This window comes from Malaclemys terrapin, chromosome 10, assembly GCF_027887155.1.
Source record: "Malaclemys terrapin pileata isolate rMalTer1 chromosome 10, rMalTer1.hap1, whole genome shotgun sequence".
Classification (NCBI taxonomy): Eukaryota; Metazoa; Chordata; order Testudines; family Emydidae; genus Malaclemys; species Malaclemys terrapin.
This window is the reverse complement of record NC_071514.1, coordinates 33,077,371-33,105,092: the sequence shown is the minus strand read 5'-3', so window position 1 is coordinate 33,105,092 and position 27,722 is coordinate 33,077,371. Positions and strand designations below refer to the sequence as shown.

The 27,722-nt window shown below is 46.2% G+C and overlaps 1 protein-coding gene across 2 annotated transcripts in view; it reads left to right on the top strand.

The window, feature by feature from the left end:
- VPS13C (vacuolar protein sorting 13 homolog C) overlaps positions 1–27,722 on the top strand; it is a 209,898-nt gene that overhangs the window by 121,485 nt on the left and 60,691 nt on the right. For both annotated transcript variants that reach the window (XM_054042704.1, XM_054042705.1), the window contains exons 50-58: positions 1,371–1,600; positions 2,862–2,954; positions 4,163–4,528; positions 6,133–6,222; positions 8,113–8,268; positions 9,201–9,465; positions 10,392–10,552; positions 17,283–17,404; positions 26,376–26,670. In XM_054042704.1, coding sequence (XP_053898679.1) covers positions 1,371–1,600; positions 2,862–2,954; positions 4,163–4,528; positions 6,133–6,222; positions 8,113–8,268; positions 9,201–9,465; positions 10,392–10,552; positions 17,283–17,404; positions 26,376–26,670 — 1,778 coding nt within the window. The remainder of the gene's footprint in view (positions 1–1,370; positions 1,601–2,861; positions 2,955–4,162; positions 4,529–6,132; positions 6,223–8,112; positions 8,269–9,200; positions 9,466–10,391; positions 10,553–17,282; positions 17,405–26,375; positions 26,671–27,722) is intronic.

Genomic DNA, 27,722 nt, shown 5'->3' with positions numbered 1-27,722 from the left:
GATAAATATGGTCAGTTAAGGTGCCAGAGATCATACTGAACTGAACAGTAATCTTATCTAACTCTTGCTGTCATACAACACCTAAGGTATGTTCTCCAGAGATCTTAATAGGCTGGGATCAATTTCTACAGTGACTCTAGAAGTATTTTTCCCTGTTACAGTAAATTTTGTAAAAATAACTTGCATACCTATTTTTTTCACCCAGCAGTTGCTGTATATCTGTAGGCACTGAAAAAGCACTTAAATATTCAAAGGAAGCACACTTAAATTATCATACTGCTATATGGACCATTAGTCTAAGCATAGTTCTCTGCTTTTAAGAAAGTGAAGAGAGAAACAGCACACTTTAAATGCAGGTTACAAAGAGCATTTGATCTTACATATAGGCTTTTGGAGTGTAAAATTCCTCCTTGGCTAAAGAAGACTTGAGAACAACACTGAGTTCCCTAGTTTGAAATTTTGGGGATATTTTTAGTTAAAAATCCAAAACCTACCTACCTTCCCCTGCCTGGTAGAATTCTAAGGCTCCAACACTGCAATATGATTTAAATAAGAAAAAGAAGCAATTTGTTTTTCAGAACAGCTGTGGTCTAATATGATGAATAATTTCTTTCTGTTCATAGGGCAGGGATCAGGAATTCAGGCTGTATCTTGACTGATCCTGCAAAAATTCAGTGTTGAAGCTTTTCATCTAAACGAAATATTTGCTTTCCTTTTACTTATGGTATCACAAGGCATCTGTTTCCCATATGCCTTTGGCTTCTCAGCTGCAACATATGGAACTCTCTAACTTCAATATAATCTCTTGTAGGGGAACATGTTGGAGAACTTTGTGCTCTGTAAAGAGACCTCTTTCTGAGAAATATACTCATAAAGACTTGGAAATAGGAGGTTGAGTAATTTTTAATATTAGGAACTACAAGTAGATGTTTATAGTAGCTTTTTATTCAGTTGGGGGTGGGTGTTTTTTGTTTGTTTGTTTTTGTTTTGTTTTGTTTTGGTTTTTTTGCTTAAGTGATCACTTTATACCTGGCTCCCACTGTTTTCAACAAGCCTTTTCATGTACAGCTCCTTTTTCTGGCTACTGGCGGATTATGCAATGTATTTTTTATAGGACACACAGGGTTCTAGTAAATGGCTGTGATGAAACCAAGTCACAGCATAACGTGTCATAATTTGAGGAAAACCTTAATGAAGTCCTGCTTCGGAACAGAAACTAGGAACAGGTTTCTTTAGATTTTCTTTTTCTACTGTATAAAATCACAATCCTTCTTAATCCACCATAAAGTAATGGTTGGATAGCATTTCTAATGATGTAATTTAAGATGTAATATAAGTATGTCTCTCAGTACTTTTTTCTTTTTGTCCAGAGGGTTCCTTACGGCCAAACATGACGGTAAAAGCAGTGATCCTGGATCCAGAAATTGTATTTGTTGCCAATTTGACCAAGGCTGATGCTCCTGCCTTAAAAGCTTCATTCCAGTGTGATTTCTCTTTATCATCTGATAAGCTTGTACAAAGGATGACAGCTCAAGTGAAGGATGTAAAAGTGCTGGCCTGTGCTTTCCTCAGAGAAAAGCAGGACAAGAATATCACAACTGTAAGAAAACTATTCGCATGCTTCACACGCAAGGAAACTAGACGCAGAACTGTTGGTTCATATAGCCTTTAATCAGTCGCGCCTCCCTCCGCCCCCCCCAAAAATAAAAAAATGGTCCGGCTCAGTTCCAGGGTAACATGAAGAGATGTGTAAGGGGGCGGGGGCGCGAGGTAGAGCAATTGTATTGTGCCTTGAAGAGAGAACTGATTTGGGCTATTTTGGTCAAAGGGAAGGGAGCTAGTTCCAAAAGTGATGGAATCACCTAGAGAATGCTGTGATATTCCCTTCATCTTAAATCAAAGAAGCTGCAGCTTCAGCACCTCTGCTGGTGTCAATATTTCATGTGGAGAGAGGCCACATATAATTAAAACATTAAGTTGGTATGGGTGGCGTGTTCTTTCTGATTTGTACAAATATACTGTTAACCCCCATTTCCCCAGCTCCATTTCATTCTATTTGCTCACAGGCCAACATGTCTGAGCTCCATAAGCCACCTCTCCAATTGCTTCTGCCCTTCCTTCCCCATCCCCCAAGGAAAAGGGAAAGTTCAACTTCAAATCCCAGATCTCACTTAGAAATATTACAGAAAAAGTTGTAAAACTATGGAGCATAATCACATTCAGTGAAAGTTTTCTTCCTAGAGAAGACACTGATTATATAGTGGTTTTTTATTTAAAAATCTGTTTTAGCAAAAGCTTGTGAGCAAAAGCTTGTGAGCTTGAGCATAAAGCAGAAATTGATGATAGCAAGAACATATTGTAGATAGGAAACTAAAGTTAACTTACTAATGATGAGTTAAGGATCGTTAATATGAAGTCAACAGTTTTCTATTATGGGTTAGATTTGAGTCTGTAGGGTTAGCCTTGACTAGTATGGGCAACTGGTAACAGCATTACTCCAGAAGTAGCACTGTGGAAGTCCACTGGGCTCCTCCTCCTCTTTTTTGCTGAGAGTGTGGGGAGTAACTTGTTAAACCTCTATTCAGGAAGTCGCTTACTCACCCCAGGAATCTGGTCAGCTCTGTCCACTCCCTGCCCTTCAGTCCTCTTGCTCACAGGAGAGTATTTGGTGCACAACTACTGGAGTCTCTGCCTCCATGCCAGCTGTATTCCCCTGAAACAGCTGCATAGCTCCGTGCTTTTTGCCAAGTGTTAAGTCCCTTTGGCCATTAATTAGAAAGATATGGGGGGAAAATATTTTTAAAAGGTGGAAGGTTGGAATTAATTTATTTCATAACCATAAATTCAAATACTCCCTTCAGGTGTTACAGCCTTGTTCTTTGGTTGTGGAAAACATGACACATGTTTCAGGAGTACAAAGTATGGCAGTGACAATAGAACAACTTATTATAAAGGTTAGTAATATTGTTAAAAATTGACTTAGAAAAAGCAATTACGCTTCTCAGACTAAAATTTTAACATGTTTTTATTTTTTTATTTTTATTGCTGTGCAAAGTTTCCATTTAGACCATCAAAATTCTATGTGTAATTTTGGTGTGGATGTCAAAACATTTTGGTAATACTGCTATGAACAAGCACTGATAGTTCAGAGATGTTTTAAAATACAGTGTACTGAATTATTAATTAGTATTAATATATACTCAGTTTGTAATCTGGTCAGTTTAAAAAAAAATCAGATAGTACCCTTTTTCCTGAGTCTCCAGCCAATCTTTTTGGTTTCACAATTGGTTTTTCCTATTTTTAAAACATATTTTCCCCCATTACTGAGTGCAAGACCTACATCTGTAACGGAAGTTGATAGTTGCTTGAAATTTATGCACAATTACTTCTCTGCAAATGGTATAATTTGATAATTCTTAGAATGAAGCACTAATAACAGTTGTAAAATACCTTTCACTTAATGGCTTAATCAGTAATTTAAGGATAGCTACAATAAGAATCTTCACTTGACATTACTGCTAACGCTCCATTTTTATATAATGTGTGTTCCAATCATATCAGGGAAACTGGCACATATGGTATATTACAGTAAATCAGATTTCACCACTTGTAGCAAGTCTTTACAATAAGAATGTTGGTGGCTTTCCTCTAGAATTAACTTTGGGTTGAAGTTCTGTAGAGTATGTACCCATACCAAATAACAGGTTTAGCTTTTTAAATAAATATTTTGTGTATAACATAAATATTGATGCTTAAACAAGAAAATTGGTAGTATTTTAGCAGAGGTGGTGTTCACTGAATATATCAGAATATTGTTAAAATATATGCTTGCTGTGCAGAACAGTAAGAAGGTTAGGACTTTGTGAGTTAGAGCATCAAGAATATTATTACAACTCTGAGAATGTGTGTGGAAAACTAGTGAGGATTTTAGGAAATATAGATGAGAGACACTTATGCATGATGGCCATTTTTGTGCTCTGAATTTAAGTTGTTACTTGTTAGTGTAATCAGATACATGCCTTATCTATGTGATGGTGGATAACCTATAACAGGTACCACAGTCTTGGGGTATATCTTCAATGTCCAATTGTTTTCCATCTGGCTTACATGTAAAAAAACAAAACAAAACATAAGCTACAAATGAGACTCTTTATTCTTCAAGATTTCACCAATCATTTTGAATACTGTGATGACTATAATGGCTGCCATAAAACCAAAGGCCAAGGAAGAGGATTCCAAAGGGACAACAAGTGATTCTGGAAACTTGTGGGATGTGAAACCCATTAACCAGTGCAATGCTTGGTTCCTTGGGGTTGATGTTGCCACAGAAGCAACTGAAACTTTCACGGACAGTGAGCATGCTCTGAAAAATGAGAATTTTGACGTGGGTGTGAAATCAGTTCAAATCACCTTGGAATGTGGTCTGGGACATCGTACTGTTCCTTTATTATTAATAGAATCAGCATTTTCAGGAACACTTAAAAACTGGTCTTCCCTGTTGGGTGCCACTGCTGACTTGACACTGGAGGTAAGTGAGGTCAATTCATGCTTCCAAATTAAAATTGTTAAAGGCAGAAAAATGTTTTGAAATGCTAAGACAATTGTTACTTGATTTATATGTAGTAGTGCTTAAAGTCCTCAATAACTATTGGGCTAGCATTGTATTAGTGCTGTAAAAATGCATACGTAGTCATAGTCAATACTCCCAAGAAGTTAGTTGCATTAGAGACACTGCAATCAGTCTAAGAACTGATAACAGGGAGAGAAGGAGGGGCAGCAGACAGGAGAAATCATTATAATGTAATGTGGTTTCATAGTCTATCAGTGTGTACGTAGCTTGATTCCAAAAATGTAAACAATTATTTTAAAAATCCCTATCAAATAACAATTGTCTGCCTCTCTACTTCTTTAACATTTTTGCATATCCTTTGGGATCTTGGTGATGAACCCCATCCCTCTTAATCTCTATGGAAAAGGTGATCTTGGGTGTGCGTGATCATGCTTCGTGTACTTCCTTTTCTCCATACAAGCTATGTCTACACTGTGAGCTAGCTCTCATCGAACTAGTGCGTTGAAACTAGTAGTGTAGCCATGGCAGCAGCAGCACAGGCTAGCCAGCCTGAGTACCAACCTTCCTGAACCTGATGTGTACATACTGTGGGCAGTTGGCCCTTGCTGATGCTGCCTGTGCAACTGCGGCTATATTGCTGTTTTTATCAGGCTAGCTCAATGAGGGCTAGTGTGAGTATGTCTATGCAAGCTGGGAATCACACCCCTAGCTTGTAGTATACTTGTAGACACAGACTATCAACAGCTACTGCATCTATCTCATGGTTGGCTAGCTTAAAATATTATCTATCGCCACAACTCCTTCTGATGAATTATCCCGGGGGGAGGGTGTTGAGTCCCACATGGGGTTGGGAGGTCACCAAGACCCCAAAGGGTTATTCCATACTCTCTGGTGCTGTCCAAGTGGCAGGAATGGGTCCCTGCAGCTGGGAAAGGTGAGAAAATCCGTTAACTTGTTAGTGGACACATGTTAATTAGCTGTACACTAGATATCCCTGTAGTTCAGGATTGTGAATGTGCTGGCAGGGGTCTGTCTATTACCTAATGCTCTAATCCCTTTCCTCACACATCCCCACCCTGTGGTCAATTCCCAACCCCACTAAACAGCTCACAGAGTCCAGAACTGCTCACACTGTTGAGACGTCTGGGTCTCCAAATGCTGCCTACTGGTGCTGTGGGAGAGGACAGTGGTTACGTTAATGAATTAGGCATTGACTAATAGACTAACTTGAATTATCAGAATGTCCAGGCGAAGTCAGATTTAGAGCTAGTTACAATTTCTTAGTGATAGATTGAGAAAGAAGTCTAGTGCTATGAAAGGTAAGGAAACTAAGCTTGGTGTGCAGTCTGTTATATCTGTTTTTTAATAAAAGATATTCATTAAACACATTAAAAAGGTCTGTGTTTTTATAATAGTTAATATTAAATCCAATGAAAGAACCATTATATGAAATTTTGAGTTGGAAGAAATGCATATGCTTTCATAACATGGTAATATTAGTACTATAAGGAGTGATCTAACAATATATTTTGCTTTCCAACCCAATTTTAATTTTCTTTCAGGTTCATTATTACAATGAAACTTATGCAGTATGGGAGCCTCTTATTGAACGAATTGATGGAGGAAGGAAACCATGGAATTTAAAACTTGAAGTATGGAAACATAACAGAAAATATATTAAATATTCATTGTCAATATACAATTTTTTTAACATGTTGATGCATTAAGATATTGACCCATGACCTTCCAGATACTGTCCTCTTTGACTGAGGGTATGTGTACACTGCAATTTAAACCCCATGGTTATCCTGTGCTAGCTAACTCGGGCTGCAGGGCTGTTTAGTTGCACTGTTGACTTCTTGGCTCGGGCTGGAGCTGAGGCTCTAGGTCCTGTGAGGTGGGAGGGTCCCAGACTTCAGGCTGCAGCTTGAGCCTGGAAGTCTAGACTGCAATGGGACAGCCAACAGCTACAACCCTGCAAGCCAGAGTCAACCAGCACAGGCTAACTGTAGGTGTCTAATTGCCATGTAGACAGACCTGTCAAGGTTAAAAATGCTGAATATTTGCGGAATTCTCAAGGAGGCTGCCTTCAAACTAAATATAATAGCCTCTTCCTTGTACATGATACTAAATGCTTGTTTAGGGGCAACACAAGCTTTCAGGAGAACTTTCCAAGATAATAGTCACTGCTAACTAGTGATTAAAAACATCTTATATAGAGGGAGAATTGTAATTATCAGGGGTGGCTCCAGGCACCAGTGCAGCAAGCACGTGCCTGGAGCGGCAAGCCGCAGGGGGCGGCGTGCTGGTCGTTGTGAGGGCGGCAGTCAGGGAGCCTTCGGCGGCATGCCTGCGGGTGGTCCGCTGGTCCCACGGCTTCGGTGGCAATTCTGCGGCGGGTATGCCGAAGGCGTGGGACCAGCAGATCACCCGCAGAAATGCCGCCGAATCTGCGTGACCAGTGGACCGCCCGCAGGCGTGTCACCGAAGGCCGCCTGACTGCTGTGCATGGGGCGGCCAAAAACATCGAGCCGCCCCTAGTAATTATCCACACTTCTTAGGGATGCTGTTAGGCCTAGGTGGAGAAAATGCTGCCTTTGTGGATATTGCAATGAGCCTAATTGCACTTTTAAGTAACAGCCCTGTACTTTAAAGAGCTCTCACCTGGTACTGGTTTTGCATTCCAATAAATCTTTGTCCCCCATAAACAGATTGTATCCCATTTTTTAATAAGATTTGCACTTGGAAATTGTGAATAAAACTGATGTTTTAGTATGAGAGAGAATTTTTACAGCCTCTTCCAGTTTCTGATGGATTTTGGGACCCTGGGTAGTCAATTAAAAAAAAAAATTAAGAGCATAACAAAGAACTAGTCAAAACTAAAAGAACTAGTAAAAACTGAAGGAGGACAAAGTAATAAAAAAAAAAATCAGTATCACCCAGTTATGATACTAAATTCTTTTAGTGATGATACTAAAAAATACCACTTTAGGACAAAAAGGTGAGGAGGTCACTGGAGGAGAACTCTTCCCTAGTCTGAGACATAGGGAAGGCAGCAGAAAAGAACTTCACTTTGTACTGCTAACAAGACCTTGGAGCCTAAGGACGCATCTTCGAAAGAGAGAGGCCTAGCTGATAATGATATGACAAAGGTGAAGGGAAGAGCTAAGTACTAATTTAGACATCTTGGAAATGAATGCAATTACCACTTGAGATGTGAGAGCCTGAATATTGATGGTAATGGAAAAACTCTTAGCCTTGCTTATATTAACAGCTAAAAGCTATTGACTATTTTCCTGAATGAAAGTGCAGAAAACAGTGCTATGTTGACTTTTAATGTTGGTGGGTATGAAATAAATTATGCATACAAGATCATATTAAACAAATTTGCTAATAATTTCTCAACACGTTTGTGAAGTATAGTTTTAAGAGAAAATTGCAAACCTGCATAAAGCTACTTACGGTAAATTTGGAGAAACAGTTTGTGTTCCTACTTATAAAATTAGACAAAGAGAAGGTTTAATGCTGTTTTTTTCCTTTAGATAAAGACTAACCCTATTCAAGATAAAAGTTTGATACCTGGGGATGATTTTGTTGTTCTTCCTGAAGCGCAAACTGCAGTTAACATCTCTTCAAAGGATACAATGAATATAACAATATCCAAATGTTGTCTTGCTGTTTTCAATAATTTAGCCAAGGTAATTTTAATAAATACGGGACTTGTCGTGAATTAATTTTGTTTGTGGCCAGTCCTAAATTCTTCTTAGTAGTGTTCTGCTCGGCCAGTCAGGTTGAGCGTCCACTCACTCATTTTCTGTCTTTCGTGATGGGGTGAATTCTTCCTTTTGCTATACAGTTGATCCTTCTAGCTATTAAAAAGAGAGTTTGACTTGTTCAGAAAGAAGCCAGCTGCTCCCTTGACTATGAAAATGGAGGTGCTGACATAGGACTTCAAAAGGGAGAAAATGTGGTAGGGAAATGATTGAGTGGGAGTCTTAAAACTTAATCTGAATTGGTACAATAGAAGCAGCCCCTCCCCATGGTGCATGATCAATCTGATCCCTGGTCTCTTCATTATAGGGTTGCCTTTCAATAGGCATACTGGGGAAAAAAGATATTTGCTGACTGTTGGCCTTTCAAATTTAATGGAGGCAAGCCTCTGCAGCCCACCAGTGTGCTAAACTTCTATTGTATTTTCCTCTTACTCTTGAGGAGGCAAGACATGCTTGTTCATGTCCCAGAAGATGTTCTATTGTATGGATATTGCTCACTGATACTTTACTAAATAAATATAAATTGGGTTTGTCTATGTAGGTGGTAATTATATTAGACTTCTTATTCATAAATTAACAATGATCATATAAGTTATAATAATGTTAGTGGAATTTACGTTTTAGCGTGGTGAAAATGACTCATATTAATTTATGTAATATCAGATTACTTCAAAATACTGAATATTGCTTTTATACAGTCATTCCAAAAGCACATACTTTGTGATATACAGTATATACTGTTGCTTCTGTAAAGAAGGCAGTATTGGGTATGGATGTTTTTATGTTAACTGGTTAAGATGTTTTATTCTATCATGACCACTATCCTTTAAAAATCTTATTGTTGTACTTTCTTACAGGCATTTTCTGAAGGGACTGCCTCCACTTTTGATTATTCTTTAAAAGATAGGGCTCCTTTTACAGTGAAAAATGCACTGGGTGTCCCTCTCAAAGTGCATTCTACCATCAATCTTCGAGTGGTTGGTTCAACCTTAAAAGAAGATATTCATGATGTAGAAATTGGTCAGAAATTGGAACTGGAATATTCAGTTTTGGAACCTCTGCATCGAGGAAAGCTGTCTGCATTATACCGTCAAGAGAGCTGCCTGTTCACTTTGAGCATAGGTAGTGTGCAATGGATAACTGTTGGTAGCAATTGTGCTTGGTGAAGCGATTCAGGGGAGAGTTACTAGGGTAGTCCATGGACCAAGTACCATGTGGTCAAACTTAACCACTGAATTTCCTTGTTCAACCTGGAGACAACTGCTAGCCACCAGCTGGCAAGTGTCTTTACTCTTGCCCCTGCTAGATGTTTCCTTGAGCCAGGGTTGCCACTCCATAGTCAATTTCTCATAACACTGACTTGGGTGCTGGGAAAAGAGTGGGGAAAATTCAAGTCCCTTTTCCTTTACTTCCCTAATAATCGAACTAAAGGTTAATAAGAAGCACAGGCAGGTAGAACATCTTTCCACTCCTTCGGAGAACTAGGTTAGCTTGTGAGCTGATGCGACTGCAACTCAGCTGGCCTGCTGACCTCCCCAAATGGAGATCCAGCTGTCACCACTCACTTTATATAGCTAGATTCAGTCTCTTTGCAGTAGTCAGGAGTTCCCACATGGCAAGTTGTGCTGGTCATTTCCTTGGAGGGAGTACGATAGTGTAGATCCTACTATACTGGCATTCCCCCATCTCCTCCTTATTAAGAATCTTGAGTTGCTTCTGTGTGAAAGACTTCAATTCATTCACCTAACAAATAGCTGAGAGTGCCTCATGATCTATATCCATTATGTAGCAAGGATCCGTTGTAGAGGCTGGTGGCATCATACTTGGTTTTCCCAGCCATTATTGACTTAAAACTTACTTTTAATTTTCCCTTCTGGTTAACCATTTTCTAGTTATTGTGGGGCAGAAACACAACCTCTGAGGTTTCTTAGGTTGGAGGCTATGGGGTAATTGTATTAAGGGGCTAGCATTGCATGCTTGCTTGAAAATGGTAATGATTTGTTTTGTAAGTTTGCAGAATCACATACCAGTGTTTTTTTGTAAAACAGCGCCTCTAGGCTATACAGAAGTGGCAAACATCCCCATAGCAAAACCAGGCCGACGATTGCACAGCGTACGAACTCCTCTTGTCGACCACTCGGACTCTGTTCTGGTACAGATAGATGCAACAGAAGGGAATAAAGTTATTACCATACGGTCTCCTCTGCAGGTAAAATCTATAATAAAATGCATAAAGTTAAATAAGCTCAAGGCCACTGCTTAAAGTTTGTTTACTTCTGGAGAGTAACTTCGGCTTCCTTTTTTCTTAATACATTTTGAGATTATTCTTCAGCAAAAGGCAAACACAAACATATAAAGTAAAAGCAATTATTTCATAAATGTAAGTAGTATTGTTTTAAATTTACGTTTGAGATTGTAATTTTAAATGTGTAATAGGATTTGAATGGAGTCGTATGCATATGTTGGTATAAAAATCTGTTTTATGTTAAATACCTATAATGGATAGAAGTGATACCTTGGCTACATTCCCTTTAAAGATGGTAGTTATTAAATTGTGGCTTAAACTGGCTCTCCTGTAGCTCTAAGCTATATGTTTTCAATATGTAATTTGTACTGCAAGATGCAGTGTTCTCTTCCAAGCAAATAATATTGTTAATGAGTAGCTGCAAAATAGCATGATTGTGTTGTTGTTATTTTGATGTTTCACATAGCTTTTTTTGGTTTAGGTAAACATTAGTTACTTTCTGAGGACAAATCCTTATAAGTTTCAGTTCTTCTTCAAGTGCTTGCTCATATAGATTCCAGTTAGGTGTGCGCACGCCACGTGCACGATCGTCGGATAAATTTTCTACCTTAGCAACACCCAGTGGGTCGGCTGTGGAGCCCTCTGGAGTGGTGCCTTCATGGCGCCGGATATATACCCCAGCCGACCCAGCGCCCCCTCAGTTCCTTCTTACCACCCCTGATGGTCGTTGGAACTGTGGAGCGCGGCATAGCTGTTCTCCACTCTCCCTAGCTTATCCAGTTAATTCTTATAGTTATAGTTGTAGTTATAGTTGTATGTTCTTTAGATTAGTTATTCCTGTTCGTAGTTCATTGTTAAATACTTGTAAATAGTTAGCGGGGGTTAAGGGGGTTGCTTCTCCCCCCTTTTCCCCCGGCGCATAGCCGGGCTTATGCCCAAGGCTCCTGGCTTTAAGCCGTGCGCGTCCTGTGCTAAGCCTATGCCAACCGGAGATCCGCACGACTCGTGTCTGAAGTTTTTAGGAGAGTCCCACCAAACAGATAAGTGCAAAATCTGTAAGGCTTTCAGACCCAGGACCAAAAAGGAGTGGGACTTTCGACTCAAGCAGCTCCTCATGGAGGCAGCACTTAGCCCAGATCCTCCCTCGGCGCGCCAAGTTCCGGCACCGAGCGCTTCGGTGCGCAGCGCCCCTGCGGCACCTACCGGTACTACACCGCGAGCAGACGCGGATAAGGCCTCACGGCACCTTCCTCCTTTGGCACCGCGTCCGCCGCAAGCGCCTTGGCGCCGGTCCCTGTCTCCGGTACATAAGAGACCCCGCAAGACACAGGAGGCCGCTCTCCTACAGGCACCGGCTCCCCCGGTACTGGTGGTAGAGCCGCGTCCGCCTCTAGAGCGCCAGAAGTCGCAGATATTGGCTACGCTGTTGACTCCGGCACCGGGACCGTTGAGTCCAGTGCGGACTGGCTCACCACCACGTTCCGTGGTGGAGCCCTGTCTCCCGTCTACCCCGGTGAAGGACCTCATCGCTCTCACGGAGCCGGTGCCATCTCAACCTGCGGCACCGCCCGCCCTTCGGTCAGTGCAATCCAGGGGCAAGCCTGCACTGGTACGCCCGCCGTCTCCGAGCGTGGACTCGCGGCACCGCTCCAGGTCTCGGAGCAGGTCCCGACGCCGCTCGCAGTCCTGGCGCCGACTTTCACCCCGGCACCGGTCGTACTCGCGGCCTAGGTCCTCTTTACGGCACCGATCTACGTCTCGGCACCGTCAGGATCATCGGTACCGATCGGAGTCGCGACGTAACTCTCTCGGCACCGGAATGAGCACCGCTCCAGTTCAAGGGGCCGCTCCCGGCACCATGTCTACAGGCGGTCGTCGTTGTCTCGGTCCAGATCTGGATCCCGGCACCGACGGCACCGATCTCGCCTGCGGACCAGCACCATATCATACGGAGCCCATTCAGACGCGTTCAGCACCGCCTTGGCCCTCAAGATCAGCGTCTCGCTCCTCCGGCGCTTCGCGATCAGCATACCCTCCTCAGGGTCAAGCTGCCGATGACTTGGCTTACTGGCAGGAGGGGGCAGTGGACCCTGCACAGGACCCTACGCATTGGTCTTTCTGGACTCTGTGGGCGTATCACCAAGCGCAAGGGGCTCCACCATCAGCCTCTCGCTCGGCACGCTCTGAGCCCAGAGTCCCGGAGGCTACCATCTCCCGTCCTCCCCCAGGGGGCATGGAGGTTCCTGTGCCTACACCTCAGGCCCTAGACCCCAGGGCAGGAGACCCTCCGATTCAGGGAGAGCTGGACCCCCCTTTGAACCCCTTGCCCCCGGAGGCATCCTCCTCATCTTCCCTGGATGAGGCGGTGACGGGCACATCAGCCTCGGGCCCGCCCCCAATAGATCTTCGTGCCCACCAGGACCTATTACGTAGGGTGGCACGTAATATGGACCTCCAGGCGGAGGAGATGATAGAGGTGCAGGACCCAGTGGTGAACATCCTGTCGGCTGATGCCCCATCCCGGGTGGCATTACCACTGATTCAGACGATTCAGGCTAATGCCACTACCATATGGCAAACCCCTGCCTCCATTCCACCCACAGCCAGAGGGGTAGAAAGAAAGTACTTTGTCCCATCCAAGGACTATGAGTACTTATATACGCACCCTCCACTGTGTTCACTGGTCGTGTCCTCGGTGAACCCAAGAGAGTGTCATGGCCAGCAGGCGGCAGCGCCCAAATCGAAGGATGCTAAATGCTTCAATTTGTTCGGGCGTAAAGTGTACTCCGCCGGGGGTTTGCAGCTCAGAGCCACGAACCTACAGGCGCTCTTGAGCCGCTACAGTTACATGGAACTCCATGGGTAAATTCAAAGAGTTGGTTCCCCAGGACTCAAGAAAGGAGTTCGGGGCCTTAGTGGAGGAAGGTAAGAAGGTGGCTAGGACCTCCTTGCAAGCCTCTTTGGACATAGCAGACTCTGCCGCCAGGACTCTAGCATCGGGCATAGCCATGCGACGCGTCTCCTGGCTCCAGGTTTCGGGCTTGCCGCCAGAACTGCAGCAGACCCTGCAGGATTTACCGTTGGAGGGCCAGGGACTGTTCTCGGATAAGACGGACTCTCAATTGCGGAGCCTCAAGGACTCGAACTATCATGCGCTCCCTGGGGATGCATGTCCCAGGGCCCCAGCGCAGACCCTTTCGGCTCCAGCCGCAAAGGTTCTACCCTCCCCCGCCTCGTCTGAGACAGGACTTTCCCAGAAGGCGGGGTCGAGGTGGTAGACGAAGGTCGACCCCTCAGCCTGGTCAGAACCAGGGCCTGCCTCGGCCGCCTTCAGGTCCTAGACAAAACTTTTGAAGGTGCGCTTGAGGACGGCGCCCCAGCCACTACCCAGGATCCATCTCCCTCCTTTCGGGATCGCCTCTCCCGTTTCCACCGTGCTTGGTCCCTTATAACCTCGGACCGTTGGGTCCTTTGCACGGTGGAGAGGGGATACGCTCTCCAGTTCTCTTCGTCCCCCCTCCTCCCCGTCCCTCTTCAGGGACCCTTCTCATGAGCATCTCCTTATACAGGAGGTTTTTGGCCGCCTCGCTATGGGGGCCATAGAGGAGGTGCCCCCGGAGGGAAGGAGCAGCTGGACGCGCGCCGCATGTGCGCGGGGCAGGCCGGGGGGCGCGTCTCACCGGGAAGGAGCCGCAGCCGCGAGCGGGAGGGAGAGGCGCGGGGCTCCCTGGCAGCAGCGGGGATTCGGCCCCTGCCGCCCACCCGGCTCCCGCCTGCTCCGTGCTGCCCCCGCCCGGACCCATCACGCCCCGCATATGCCCGTGGCAGGCCAGGCTGCGCTCCCGGCCCCAGGTGCAGCAGCCCAGGCAGAAGCCCTCTGGCGCGGCGGGGGGGGTTCACAGCTGAGCCCCCTGTCTCCCTCCCTTGCCAGCCCCCCTTTGCCCGCCTGGTGCCCAGGTGCTGGAGCTGACTCACCAGCTCCAGGATCCAGGCGCCACCGCCACCCCCTCCCTCCAGGCTTGCGCTGCCATGCTGCAAGCCTGGGAGGGAGGAGGAATGCTGCATGGTTGGGGAAGAGGCGGGGATTTGGGGAGGGAGCCAATGGGGGAAGGAGAGGGCGGAGCAGGGATGGGGGGGGGCGCGAGCGCCAGAGCGGAGGGCAAAATTTCTTTTTTGTCCAGTGTTGGGACGTGGGACAAAGCAGCAAATATCGGGACAGTCCCGATAAAATTGGGACGTCTGGTCACCCTACAGACTTTGGCTTCGCCCACTTCAGGCCTGGGTATCGTCGGTGTACCGCCCTTATCGGGACAACCCGAGCATGGTGGTCACGGTTCCGAACTCTGTCTTGACCTCTCTCACTTGGTGGCTGGATCACAAGGCGGTTTGCGCTGGAGTGCTGTTTCACGCCCCACAACCCTCCCTGCACCTGGTCACAGACGCTTCATCTCTAGGGTGGGGCGCTCACCTCGGGGAGCACCATACCCAGGGCCTGTGGACCGCATCCCAACTGGCTCTGCACATCAACGTTCGAGAGCTGATGGCGGTGCGCCTAGCCTGTCAGGTATTTCTGGGTCTCCTGCATGGCCGTTGTGTGTCAGTCCTCACAGACAACACCACGGCCATGTTCTACATCAACAAGCAAGGAGGAGCTTGGTCGTCTGTCCTATGCCAAGAGGCCATTCGCCTGTGGGAGTTCTGCATTGTCCACTCGATACATCTCACGGCATCGTTCCTCCCTGGAGTCCAGAACACTCTAGCGGACCGTCTCAGCAGGTCTTTCCAGACGCACGAGTGGTCGATTCGTCCAGACATCATCTATTCCATCTTCCAGAGGTGGGGATTTCCCCAGGTCGACCTGTTCGCATCTCGAGCCAACAGGAAGTGCCACGCGTTCTGCTCCCTACAAGGGCGATCTCCGGGCTCCCTGTCAGACGCTTTCCTTCTGACGTGGAAAGACCAGCTGTTCTACGCTTTTCCTCCATTCCCACTGGTCCACAGGGTACTGCTCAAGTTACGCAGAGACCAGGCACGTATGATTCTAGTCGCTCCAGCTTGGCCAAGGCAGCACTGGTACACCACACTTCTGGAGCTATCGGTTCAAACTCCGATGACGCTTCCCTTGTGCCCAGACCTCATCTCTCAGGACCACGGCCGACTCTGTCACCCCGACCTGCAATCGCTCCACCTCACGGCGTGCATGCTCCATGGTTGAATCGGACAGAGCTACAATGCTCACATCCCGTGCAGCAGATTCTGCTGGGAAGTAGAAAGCCTGCTACACGGACCACTTATTTAGCCAAGTGGAAACGGTTCTCCTGTTGGTGCAAGGACCGGACCACGCCCCCCTTGCAGGCATCTATTCCTTTTATACTCGAATATCTCCTATCGCTGAAACAGCAGGGTTTGGCGATATCTTCAATCAGGGTGCACCTGGCCGCTATATTGGCTTTCCACCCAGGAGAACTCGCTTCCTCAGTCTTCTCTAACTCGATGGTCGTCAGATTCCTCAAGGGCTTAGACCAGCTGTACCCACAGCAACGACAACCCGTGCCGGCGTGGGACCTCAACCTGGTTCTCTCCAAGCTCACAGGGCCCCCGTTCGAGCCATCACTTCAGCAAGGCGCGTTTCTGAAATCAGGGGGCTCATGTCTGAGCTTCCATACACAGTTTTCCACAAAGACAAGGTGCAGCTCCGCCCCCACCCTGCCTTTCTCCCCAAGGTAGTTTCAGCTTTTCATGTGAACCAGGATATATTTCTCCCGGTCTTCCATCCTAAGCCGCACGCTACCCGTCGAGACCAGCGTATGCATTCCTTGGACGTACGCAGGGCCCTGGCTTTCTATATTGAGCGTACAAAGCCGTTTAGGAAGACGACACAACTCTTCGTTTCAGTGGCCAACCGGATGAAAGGCTTACCGGTCTCCTCACAACGTCTCTCCTCTTGGATCACGTCCTGCATTTGTGCTTGCTACGACTTGGCCAGTGTCCCGACGCCACGCTTCACCGCCCACTCCACGAGGGCCCAAGCCTCCTCGACTGCCTTCCTGGCTCATGTCCCGATCCAGGACATTTGTAAAGGTTTGGTCATATGTCCACACCTTCGCCGCTCACTATGCGCTGGTACAGCAGTCCAGAGACGATGCTGCATTCGGATCAGCGGTTTTGCACACAGCGATGTCTCACTCCGACCCCACCGCCTAGGTAAGGCTTGGTAGTCAACTAATTGGAATCGATATGAGCAAGCACTCGAAGAAGAAAAAACGGTTACTCACCTTTGTAACTGTTGTAACTGTTGTTCTTCGAGATGTGTTGCTCATATCCATTCCAAACCTGCCCTCCTTCCCCACTGTCGGAGTAGCCGGCAAGAAGGAACTGAGGGGGCGCTGGGTCGGCTGGGGTATATATCCGGCGCCATGAAAGCGCCACTCCAGGGGGCTCCACAGCCGACCCACCGGGTGTTGCTAGGGTAGAAAATTTATCCGACGATCGTGCACGCGGCGCGCGCACACCTAATTGGAATGGATATGAGCAACACATCTCGAAGAACAACAGTTACAAAGGTGAGTAACCGTTTTTTTGCAAAGGAGCATCCTAATTAGATTTACTGATTTTTGTACATTATGTATAGTTCATATTTTCATTTTGAAATTTGTGAAATATATTTAATGAGACGTATACATTTTTATCATAGATCAAGAATCATTTCTCTGTCCCATTTACAATCTACAAGTTTGTCAGAGATGTTAGACTCCTGGAGCCAATAGGAGTATCTAAGCCTGAAGAGGAATTCCATGTTCCTTTAGATTCATACAGGTACACTTATTCTATAATGCCAAATCTTAAAGCGTGTGATGTAAAATTACCATTATTTGAATCAAAATATTTTTTTTGCCAACTCAGTCCATTAGTCTTACTAGGTACCACTCATACTCATCTTGTGCTGGGCTTTTGTCATGATTAAATTGACAAAAGCCAAATGATATTTATTTTTTTTTAAAACGATGATATAATGCAACTGGGTGCATTTTAAAAAAAAGCCCCAAAAATAGTAATAATAAAGGGCAAATGGTCCTTCAAAATGGTCGCAGTTTACATTTGTGCAGTTGCTTGTATTGCATTAACACAACCATGGTGGTTGTTCATATTTTGTAAACAATTACACCATTTGCCTAATCATAACTGCATTTGCAAATCTAACTTTTTTTTTAAATCTGACCTGAAATAACGAGCAATGAGAGGAGATTTTCTAAGATCCAGGGACAAAGTCAATCCATTATCTTTGGTAGGAATGGTATAGCATTTACATGCTTTTTCATTGAAACACTTTGGCTTTTTAGGTTGTATTTTTGAATCATTGTTTATTATTTCCATTGTTTACTTTCCCCTCCCCAATTTTTAACTCCTTTTTTCCTTTATAGTGTATCTTACTTACAATGTGTTTATATTTAGTTGTTGATGTTTTTATTGTGAATTTCAGTACTTTAAGACTTGAGAGAATGCAGAAGCTTCTAAACACTTGCATGTCAGTGGAATTCTGGTCTAAAACAGATGGGATATTAGAACTGTGAACCTTACTTAAGCAGAAATTTGAGAAGGTGACAGATGGTTTTGGGAGGGGCAGATAGGTTCTCATATGAGTCTCCAATGTCCATATTTTCATTGAGGTCTCCAGGTGTCACAGTTCATTTAACCTTCTGTCATCCTGTGTCTGGTGAAACACTCATCAAGATGAATGATATATCCAAAGAATCATAGGCTAAACCAGAATTAAACAGTGGAATCCAAGTCAGACCTAATTAGAAATAAACTACATTTGGTGTCTCATAAGGACTCAGTTTAACCCATCAGTTTCTATTGGCTTTACAGAATTTAGAGTTCATAGATTCTAAGAATCCCAGGATCACATTATTTCTTTTGCTCACAGTGTCACACTGGGAGCTCATGTTAAGCTGATTATCTATCTCAACTGCAAAATCTTTTTTCGAGTCACTGCTTCCCAGAGTAGTGTCCCCAATCCTGTACATATCGACTGTTATTGGTTTCCCAGATGTATATGTTTACATTTGTATTACAATGTATTAAAACATATATTATTTGCTTGCGTCCAGTTTACCGAGTGACCTAGCTCACTCTGAATCAGTGGCCTGTTCTCTTCTTTTTTGTGTCATCTGCAAATTTTATCAGTGATGATGTTAAGTTTCCTTCCAGGTCCTTAATAAAAATGTTCAATAGCATAGGGCCATGAACCAAACCCTGTGGGACCCCACTGAACACAGACGTGTTCAATGAGGAGTTCCCATTTACAGTTCTATTTTGAGACCTATCAGTTAGCCAATTTTTAATCTGTTTAATGTGTGCTATGTTAATTTTATATTCTGGTTTTGTAAGAAAATGCCACATGGTATCAAGTCAAAGTATGTTACATCAACACTATTACTTTAGTCAATCAAACTTGTCATCTCATCAAAAAAAGATATCAGGTTAGTTTGACGGATCTAGTATCCATAAACCCATGCTGATTTGCATTAACTACATTATCCTCCTTCAGTTCTTTATTGGATTGCCCTATCAGCTGCTCCAATATCTTCCCCAGGACTGATGTCAAGCTGAAAGGTGTCTACTTAGCCACTTCATCCCATCAGCCCTTTTGAAAAGTTGGCACAATATTAGCTTTCTTCCAATCTTCTGAAACGTCCCCAGTGCTCCAAGGCTTGTTAAAAATCAGTGTTAATGGTCCAGCGAGCTCCTCACCCACCTCTTTTAAAACTGTTGGGTGCAAAAATGTGTATCTTTAGTAGCTGCTGTTTAACATCCTCCAGAGGTACTAGTGGAATGGAGAGAGTGTTACCATTCCCCAATGAGGCTATATCATGTTTTGTCCCCAGATACAGAACAGAAATATTTATTTAACACTTCTACCTTTTCTGCATTATTATTGATGATTCTATCATTTCCATCTAATAATGGGCCCATACCATTGTTGGGATTCTTGTTGTTCCTAATATGTTTAAAAAAATCCTTATTGGACTTAACTCGGCTGGCCATAGATTTTTCCTTGTATCTATCCCTTGGCTTTCTTGATCAATTTTCTACAATTCCTATCAGATTCCCCTTTCTTCCCTTTGTTGTATTTTTTTTTTTTTTTTTTTTTTACAGCTGCCTTCATTTTCCCTCTAAATCAGGTCAGTTTATTGCCAACACTGCCTTCATCCTCGGTTGTGGAATTGTGGCTTTTTGGGTGTCTAGTAAGGTGTTCTTAAATGGTTGCCAATTATTATGCACATTTTTCTCACTAAACTCTTCCTCCCAGCTGATTGAGCTCATAATTGTTTTCAGCTTTGTGAAATTGACACTATTAAAGAACCAAGTATACGTATTACTGGTCTGGACTTTATTCTGCTTGCATGTTATAAATGTGATCAACTCATGATCACTTGTATGTAAGCTACCATTAATTTTTAGTTCTTCTTCGGGTGCTTGTTCACATCGATTCCAATCAGGTGTGCGCACGCCATGTGCACGGTTGTTGGAAACTTTTCCCCTTAGCAGCTTCTGTCGGGTTGGCTAGGGAGCGCCCTGGAGTGGCGCCTTCATGACACTCAATATATCACCCTGCTGACGTGACCCCACCCCATTCAGTTCCTTCTTATTGCCCATGGCAGCACTGGAACTGTGTCTCGCTTGCTTTGCAAGTGCTCCCTTTGCCTAGTTAATTGTTCTTCTTCTCTATTGTTTTGTAGTTGTTAGTTGTAGTATTAGTGTAGTTGTAGTTAGTTACTATAGAGGGTGTGAGCGGAATAGTTTCCACCTCTTCACAGTTTTTGGGGCTCCAGGGCATGCTTCGAGCCCACAGTTTTAAGGCTTGCAGCACATGCCACAAGTCTATGCCAAACAGTGACCCCCATGACTCTTGTCTGAGGTGTCTGGGGGAAGCATATCGGTCTGAGTGTTGCAAGATTTGCAGGGCGTTTAAGCCCAGGATCAAGAAGGAGCGGGTTTTCCATTTGAGGCAGCTGCTCATGGACCGCCAAGGCTCTGGACCGAGCGCCTCAGTGCAGAGCGCTCCGGTGTCTGTTTGCGATTTGGTGCCAAGGAAGGACTCTACTGAAGGAGACCGTTGGCATTGGTGATCGCCGGCACCGCAAAAAGGTGCAGCGCCCCAGCACTGCTCCACTTCTCCGGTGCCTCACAATTGCAAAAAGCCTGAGAGAGAATGCTCCCCTCACAGAACTCTCGGACTGCCAGGGGATGCTTTGCGGCACCCACGCAAAGACCTGGTTCCCAAGCACCATGAGTCGGTGCCATCAACTCCGGTGCCCAGGAAGGCACCATTGAGTCCAGCGCGAAGTGACTCTCTGGCAGGGCACGGCCAGGTGGAGGTATTGGAGCCACTTTCCACCCCGGACACTTTGAGGCTGCAAGGGATCTCATAGAGATGACTGTGGCCCAGGCCCCCGGTCCTCAGGGACAAGCCTCTGATACCGGTGAGACCGGCACCGTCCAGAGGCAAGCCTGCAACGATGCAGCACTCTGTCGCTGGACCGGCATCGTGCCCGGCACCGCTCCTGATCACCATTGCCACATCATTCCCCAGCACCGTGCTCAGTGGGAACATGCCTTGCATCGGGGGCGCAGTGTTCCGTCTTCCCGGCACCAAGCACGCATTGGCACCGATCCATAACGCCCTCACAAGCAGCACCAGAGCGCAGAAGCCGATTGCCGTTATGGGATAAGCGGCACCGGTCTCCCTCACCAGACTGTCAGCACTGGTCATCGGCAAGATCGTCGCGGCACCGGTCCCCTGCTTCTTTCTTGCAGCACCAATGGCTGATCCTTGGGGCCTCAGCACCGCCATGGTCTTCGCCCTTGGATTCTTAAGACTCTGATAGAGACTCCTACTATTCAAGGCGTAGTCAGCACAGGTTGAGCAGGTGCCGAAGGGACGTGCGTGCGGCTTGGCAGCCACAGTGGCAACTCCCCGAGCAATGGCCTTTTTGGACCCACTGGGTTTACCATCAGGCCCAGGGTACCCCTTCCAGAAGTTCTAGATCGGTGACCTCGGGATGCTCTCCTTACCAGTCACCTAAGGATAGACCTGCTCCGCGGGGAGCTGAAGCAACCCTCTCCTGGCCGCCCCCGCAGACTGAGGAGGTGGGCATGGAACCTGCCCAATACCTGCCAACACTTCATGAGATAGCTGCCTCTGAGGAGCCAGTGTTGGAGCCTGGTGCAGTCCAAGAGCAACCCAGGCAGCTCGAGAGCCAGGGAGGACCCTGTACCACTGCTGGCGACCTTCAGCTTCCTCACTTGACGAGGTGCTAGCAGGAGCGTCAGCTGTAGGGCCCCTGCCCATTGACCACAGGGCACACCAAGACCTCCTCCGTCACATTGCCTGCAACATGAGCTTGGAGGCGGAGGAAGTGGTTAAGGCAGAAGACCCAATGGTGGACATTCTTGCCCCAGAAGGACCTTCCCAGGTGGTGCTGCCGTTAATAAAGACCATCCAAAGCACTAATCTGTAGCAGACACCAGCCTCCATCCCGCCCACCAGCAGAAGAGTTGAGAGGAAGTACTTCATCCTTTCCAAGGGCTACGAGTACCTCTTCTCACACCCACACCCTTGCTCCCTGGTATTCTTAGCAGTAAATGAGAAGGAATGTCAGGGGCAACAGGCACTGGCCCCCAAGTCTAAGAAGGCTAAACGCATGGACCTATTCGGAAGGAAGGTCTCTGCTGCTGGAGACCTTCAGCTGAGGAAAACCTGCCAACAGGCTATCCTCAGCAGGTATAACTTCAATTCTTGGTCATCTATGACCAAGTATAAGGAGTTACTCCCCGCTGAGTCGAGGTTGGAGTTTTCAGCCATGGTTGAGGAGAGGAAAGCAGTTGCGAGGACCTCCCTGGAGGCCTCCCTCAACTCGGCTGACTCAGAGACGCATACCATCTCCTCCAGGGTGGTCATGAGGGGGACCTTGTGGCCCCAAGCTTCCAGCTAACCCCTGGAAGTTCAACAGACCCTGCAGGACCTTTCCTTTGAGGGCGCAGGGCTGTTTTCAGACCAAACTGACTTTAGGCTATATAGCCTTAAAGATTCAAGGGCAACTATGAAGTCGCTGGGGATGCACATGCCTGCTACCCAGCGCAAACACTTTAAGTCCCAGCAACAAAGGCAGTATCAGCCTCGGCCAAGACAGGATTCCTATCGCCATAGGAATAACAGGCGCAACCCTTCAAACCTGCTTTCAGGGCAGGGAGAGGGCCCGACCAAGCCATCGTTGGGCTCCAAACAAGGATTTTGAAGGTGTGCCCAAGGACAGCGTACCCACCATGATTCCGGATCCTTCCCCATGCTTCCTGAATTGTCTGTCCCACTTCTACCATGCTTGGTCACAAATAACATTGGACCGCTGGGTGCTCCGCACAGTAGTAGGATATTCTCTCCAGTTCTGCTCCTCCCCTTCCCCGTCCCTCTTCAGGGATCCTTCTCACGAGCATCTCCTTATGCAGAAGGTGCAATCGCTCCTTGCCATGGGGCAGTGGAGGAGGTTTCTCAGGAGCTATGGGGCAAGGTATTCTACTCCCGGTACTTCCTTATCCCCAAGGCAGAGAGGGGTCTCAGACCCATTTTAGACCTATGAGGACTCAACCAGTTCATGTTGAAGTTCCGCATGGTCTCCCTGAGCACGATCATACCTTCCCTGGATCCGGGAGACTGGTACGCGACCCTCGATATGAAAGATGCGTACTTTCACATTCCCATTTGTCCAGCCCACAGGTGTTTCCTGAGGTTTGTGGTTGACCACAAACACTGTCAGTTCACGGTGCTCCCATTCAATCTGTCGATGGCCTCCGAGCATTCACCAAGTGCATGTCGGTTGTCACGGCCACTCTCTGCAAGAGACAGGTACAGATATATCCCTACCTCGACGACTGGCTGCTGCAGGGGCACTCCAGGGAGCATGTGGAGTCCCAAGTCCAGTTGGTCAGAGACACTTTCAAGAGACTAGGACTCCTCCTCAACTTAGACAAGTCGACGCTGTCCCCGACCCAAAGATTAGAATTCATTGTGGGGGTGCAGGTGAGAGCGATACTTCCAGAGTCCAGATTTCAAACACTTACAGATATCATCCATACCCTCAGGCGATACCCCACCACAACCGCAAGGGTATGCCTGAGTCTCCTCGGACACATGGCAGCCTGCACCTGTGTGGTCAGGCACGCCAGTCTGAGGCTGAGGCCACTCCAGGCATGACTCACCTTAACTTATCATCCAGATCAGGACAGCTTGGACTCGGTAGTGACGGTACCGGAGCAAGTTCTAGAATCCCTTCGGTAGTGCCTAGATCCTTGTGCGGTTTATGAAGGAGTCCTTTTCGGCACCCCTCATTCCTCCATGACCTGGTAACGGATACGTCCGCTCTCGGCTGGGGGACCCTCCTAGGAGACTTACTGATGTAGGGTCAGTGGTCGCAGACGGAGCTCCCGCTTCATATCAACATCAAGGCACTCAGAGCGACGCAACAACTTGTGAGACTTTCCTAACCAGAAAGCAGTGGCAGTGCATGGCGGTGATGACCGATACCACCACCACCGTGTTTTACATAAACAAGCAGGGCAGAGCCCACTCCTCCCCTCTGTTGGGAAGCTTTCTAGCTTTAGGAATTCTGTACAGCCCCTTCAAGCATCTATACCACTCATCCTTGAATATCTATTACACCTGAAACAGCAGGGATTGGCAGGTTCCTCCATCAGGGTGCGCTTTGTGGCCATCTCGGCATTCCACCCAGGAGAGCTGGGGCACTTTGTATTCATCAACCCCATGGTAGGGCGTTTCCTCAAGGGCATGGAGAGGCTATATCCACATTCGTGACCACTGGTACCTGCTTGGGATCTCCATCTGGTCCTCTCCGGATTAATGGGGGCCCCATTTGAACTACTGGCAACATGTTCCCTTCTTTACCTCTCGTGGAAGGTGGCATTCCTGGTTGCCATCACATTAGCCAGGAGGGTGTCCAAGCTAAATGCACTAATCTCTGACGCCCCCTACATGGCCTTCCATAAGGACAAAGTACAACTCAGGCCTCACCCAGCCTTCCTGCCCAAGGTGGTGTCTCAATTCCATATTGACCAAGACATCTTTCTGCCAGTTTTCTATTCCAAGCCACATGCTAGTACGCAGGAGCAGAGGCTTCACTCTCTAAATGTTGGGAGAATGCTAGCATTCTACAGCGAGCGCACAAAGCCTTTTAGGAAGTTGAATCAACTGCTCATAGCAGTGGCAGACCGGATGAAGGGACGTCCGGTCTCTTCACAACGCATCTCTTACTGGATCACGGACTGCATCCATACCTGCTACGAGCTGGCCAAGGTCCCAGTGTCATGGACTTTGGGGGAGACAAGGCCCTGCACCCCCGGCTTCCTGCGATTCACCATGACTCTCAGCCAGCCAGTAAAACAGAAGGTTTATTTAGACGACAGGAACACAGTCCAAGACAGGTCTTGCAGGTACAGACGACAGGACTGGGCTTCCCTCCATTTTCCCAGCCAGCTCCAAACTGAGACCCTCCAGCCCCTCCTCTCTGGCCTTTGTCTCTTTCCCGGGCCGGGAGGTCACCTGATCTTTGTTCTCCAACACCTTCAGTTGGCATCTTTGCAGAGGAGGGGCCCAGGCCATTAGTTGCCAGGAAACAGAGTGCCGGACATTCTCTGTGCAGACAGTATCACTGGGGCCTTCTTGGGCTCTGCAACAATCATACACACTGATCCCCCCACCTAGATACCTAAGAAATGCATAGGGGAAACTGAGGCACCCACACAGTATTCAGAGAAAACATTAAGAACATTACCACTTCGTCACATCCAGCCCCAGCGATTACAGCCCACTCAACAAGAGCACAAGCCTCGTCAGCCACCTTCCTGGCCCAGGTGCCCATCCAGGAGATCTGCAGAGTGGCAACCTGGTCTTCCGTGCACACGTTTATCACCCACTATGCCATCACCCGGCATGCCAAAGAGGACGCAGCTTCGGCAGAGCGGTTCTCCAGTCAGTGATTCTTAACTCCAACTCTACCTCTGGGGGAGAGTTTGGGAATCACTTGATTGGATTCGAAGTGAACAAGGACTCGAAGAAGAAAAATGGTTACTCACCTTCTCGTAACTGTTCTTCGAGATGTGGTGTTCACGTCCATTCCAATACCCACCCACCTTCCCCTCTGTCGGAGTAGCCGGCAAGAAGGAACTGAAGGGGGGTTGGGTCGGCAGAGTCGTACATTGAGCGTCATGAAGGCGCTACTCCTGGGGGTCCTTAGACTATCCGACGGGAGCTGATAAGGGAAAAAGTTTCCAACGACCGCACACGTGGCGCGCGCACACCTGATTGGAATGGACATGAACAACACATTTCGAAGAACAAGAGTTACGAGAAGGTGAGTACCCATTTTTTCTGTGATCAGTTCCTCTTTATCTATTAGGACAAGGTCTATTATAGAATTCTCCTGCATTCATCCTCCTGCATCATCTTTTTTCATCCAGGTTACAAACACTAAAGAATTGACCTTCTTATTACAAATATTTCTTATACTGTTAATAAGGTTGTCTATGAATGTCCAGTGCACTATTTTTCATTGCATAAAGGGTTAATCAGTGGGATTTCAGAGATTTTTGGTTACTCAGTGGGATTAGGTTATTCTATTTAAGTATAGTCTAAAATTAAATGTGTTATCCACGCTTGTGTGTTTGTGAAGGCTCTATTGGTGGTTTTTGGTTTTTTTCCCCCTCCATGTAGGTGTCATCTATTTATTCAACCAACAGGGATCTTAGAAGGTCAGTTTAAAGAATCCACAACTTATATTGCGTGGAGAGAAGAGCTTCATAGAAGCAGTGAAGTGAGATGTATGTTACAGTGCCCTTCTACCGAAGTAAGCTTCTTACCTCTAATAGTCATGACAACTGCTGTTCCTGATCAACTAAACTTTATTGCCACGCACGGGGAGGACTGGGATCCAGCCTACATTATCCATCTTTACCCAACACTCACTTTGAGGAATCTTCTGCCATACTCTTTGAGATATTTACTTGAGGTATGGAATTTAAGCAATCGTGACATTTTAAAATAATGTTAAGGAAAACATTCAATGATTTCCATCTATAAACAGAAGATATTAAGTTATATATTCTATGGACTACATTGGCTCTTGGATTCTAGGGCAAGGGATGTGAGCTGGAGTCTTTTTCCTTCATCCCAAGTCAGTCTGAGTGCTCTTGTATGGTGAGGCTTAGTACCCAGAGACGGTTGTTGTGTTGCCATCCACCTGGAGTAACAAGAGTTAGGGACCAGGTTTTTCTAGAGGATCAAATATTGTTTATACAAGGAACATTGGTCCCCACTTGTACCTTAGTTAATGCCAAGGAGGACCATATTGCTAAATGTCAAAACTGATGGACACCAGATTTTTTTTCCCTGGCTATTAATTTAGGTCTTCATGATGGCCGTCTACAACATTTAACTTGGCTAGAAATGTGAAGAAGTTAGTGGCTTTCTTTATAATTTCCCCTTCCTCACTTTCTTGGTGAGGTAACATGGAGAAGCATTTCCAGTGTCACATCGAAGGAGGACATACTTCCATAAAGAATAGTAGGACAGTAACCTCCCATCCTTTTCCCCAATCCATTGTGCACACATGTGCTCTCCTTCCCATCCTCCCCAAAAACCCAAACAAACAAAACAAGCCCACCGAAAAAACCATACAAATACTTTTAACTCTGCAGCTAAAATATTGCAGAAGTAAGAAAATTTGGTCTTGGATTGTTTCATTTTTTGTTTTGTAAGAGAATAAGACCCCTGAAAGAATGAAATCCTCTTAAGCTTTTGTACAGCAGTAGACAGCCTAAAATAACTGCTGTGAAGTGTTTCAGCCTCCTGGCCTAAAGAAAATTGGTATTTATCCCATGACTGACCAAGAAGCAACCTGGTGTTCATTGCACACATTTCTGAGGCATTGAAGAACACTTGTTAGTGTTTATTTCTGGTATTGCCAGCTGATTTGTGTGTCCTGGCTTCATTTATGAAAGGTAAAATGCATTATTTGCATCTGATCACCACAGGCCCATCTTAGGGCTTCAGAATAGTACT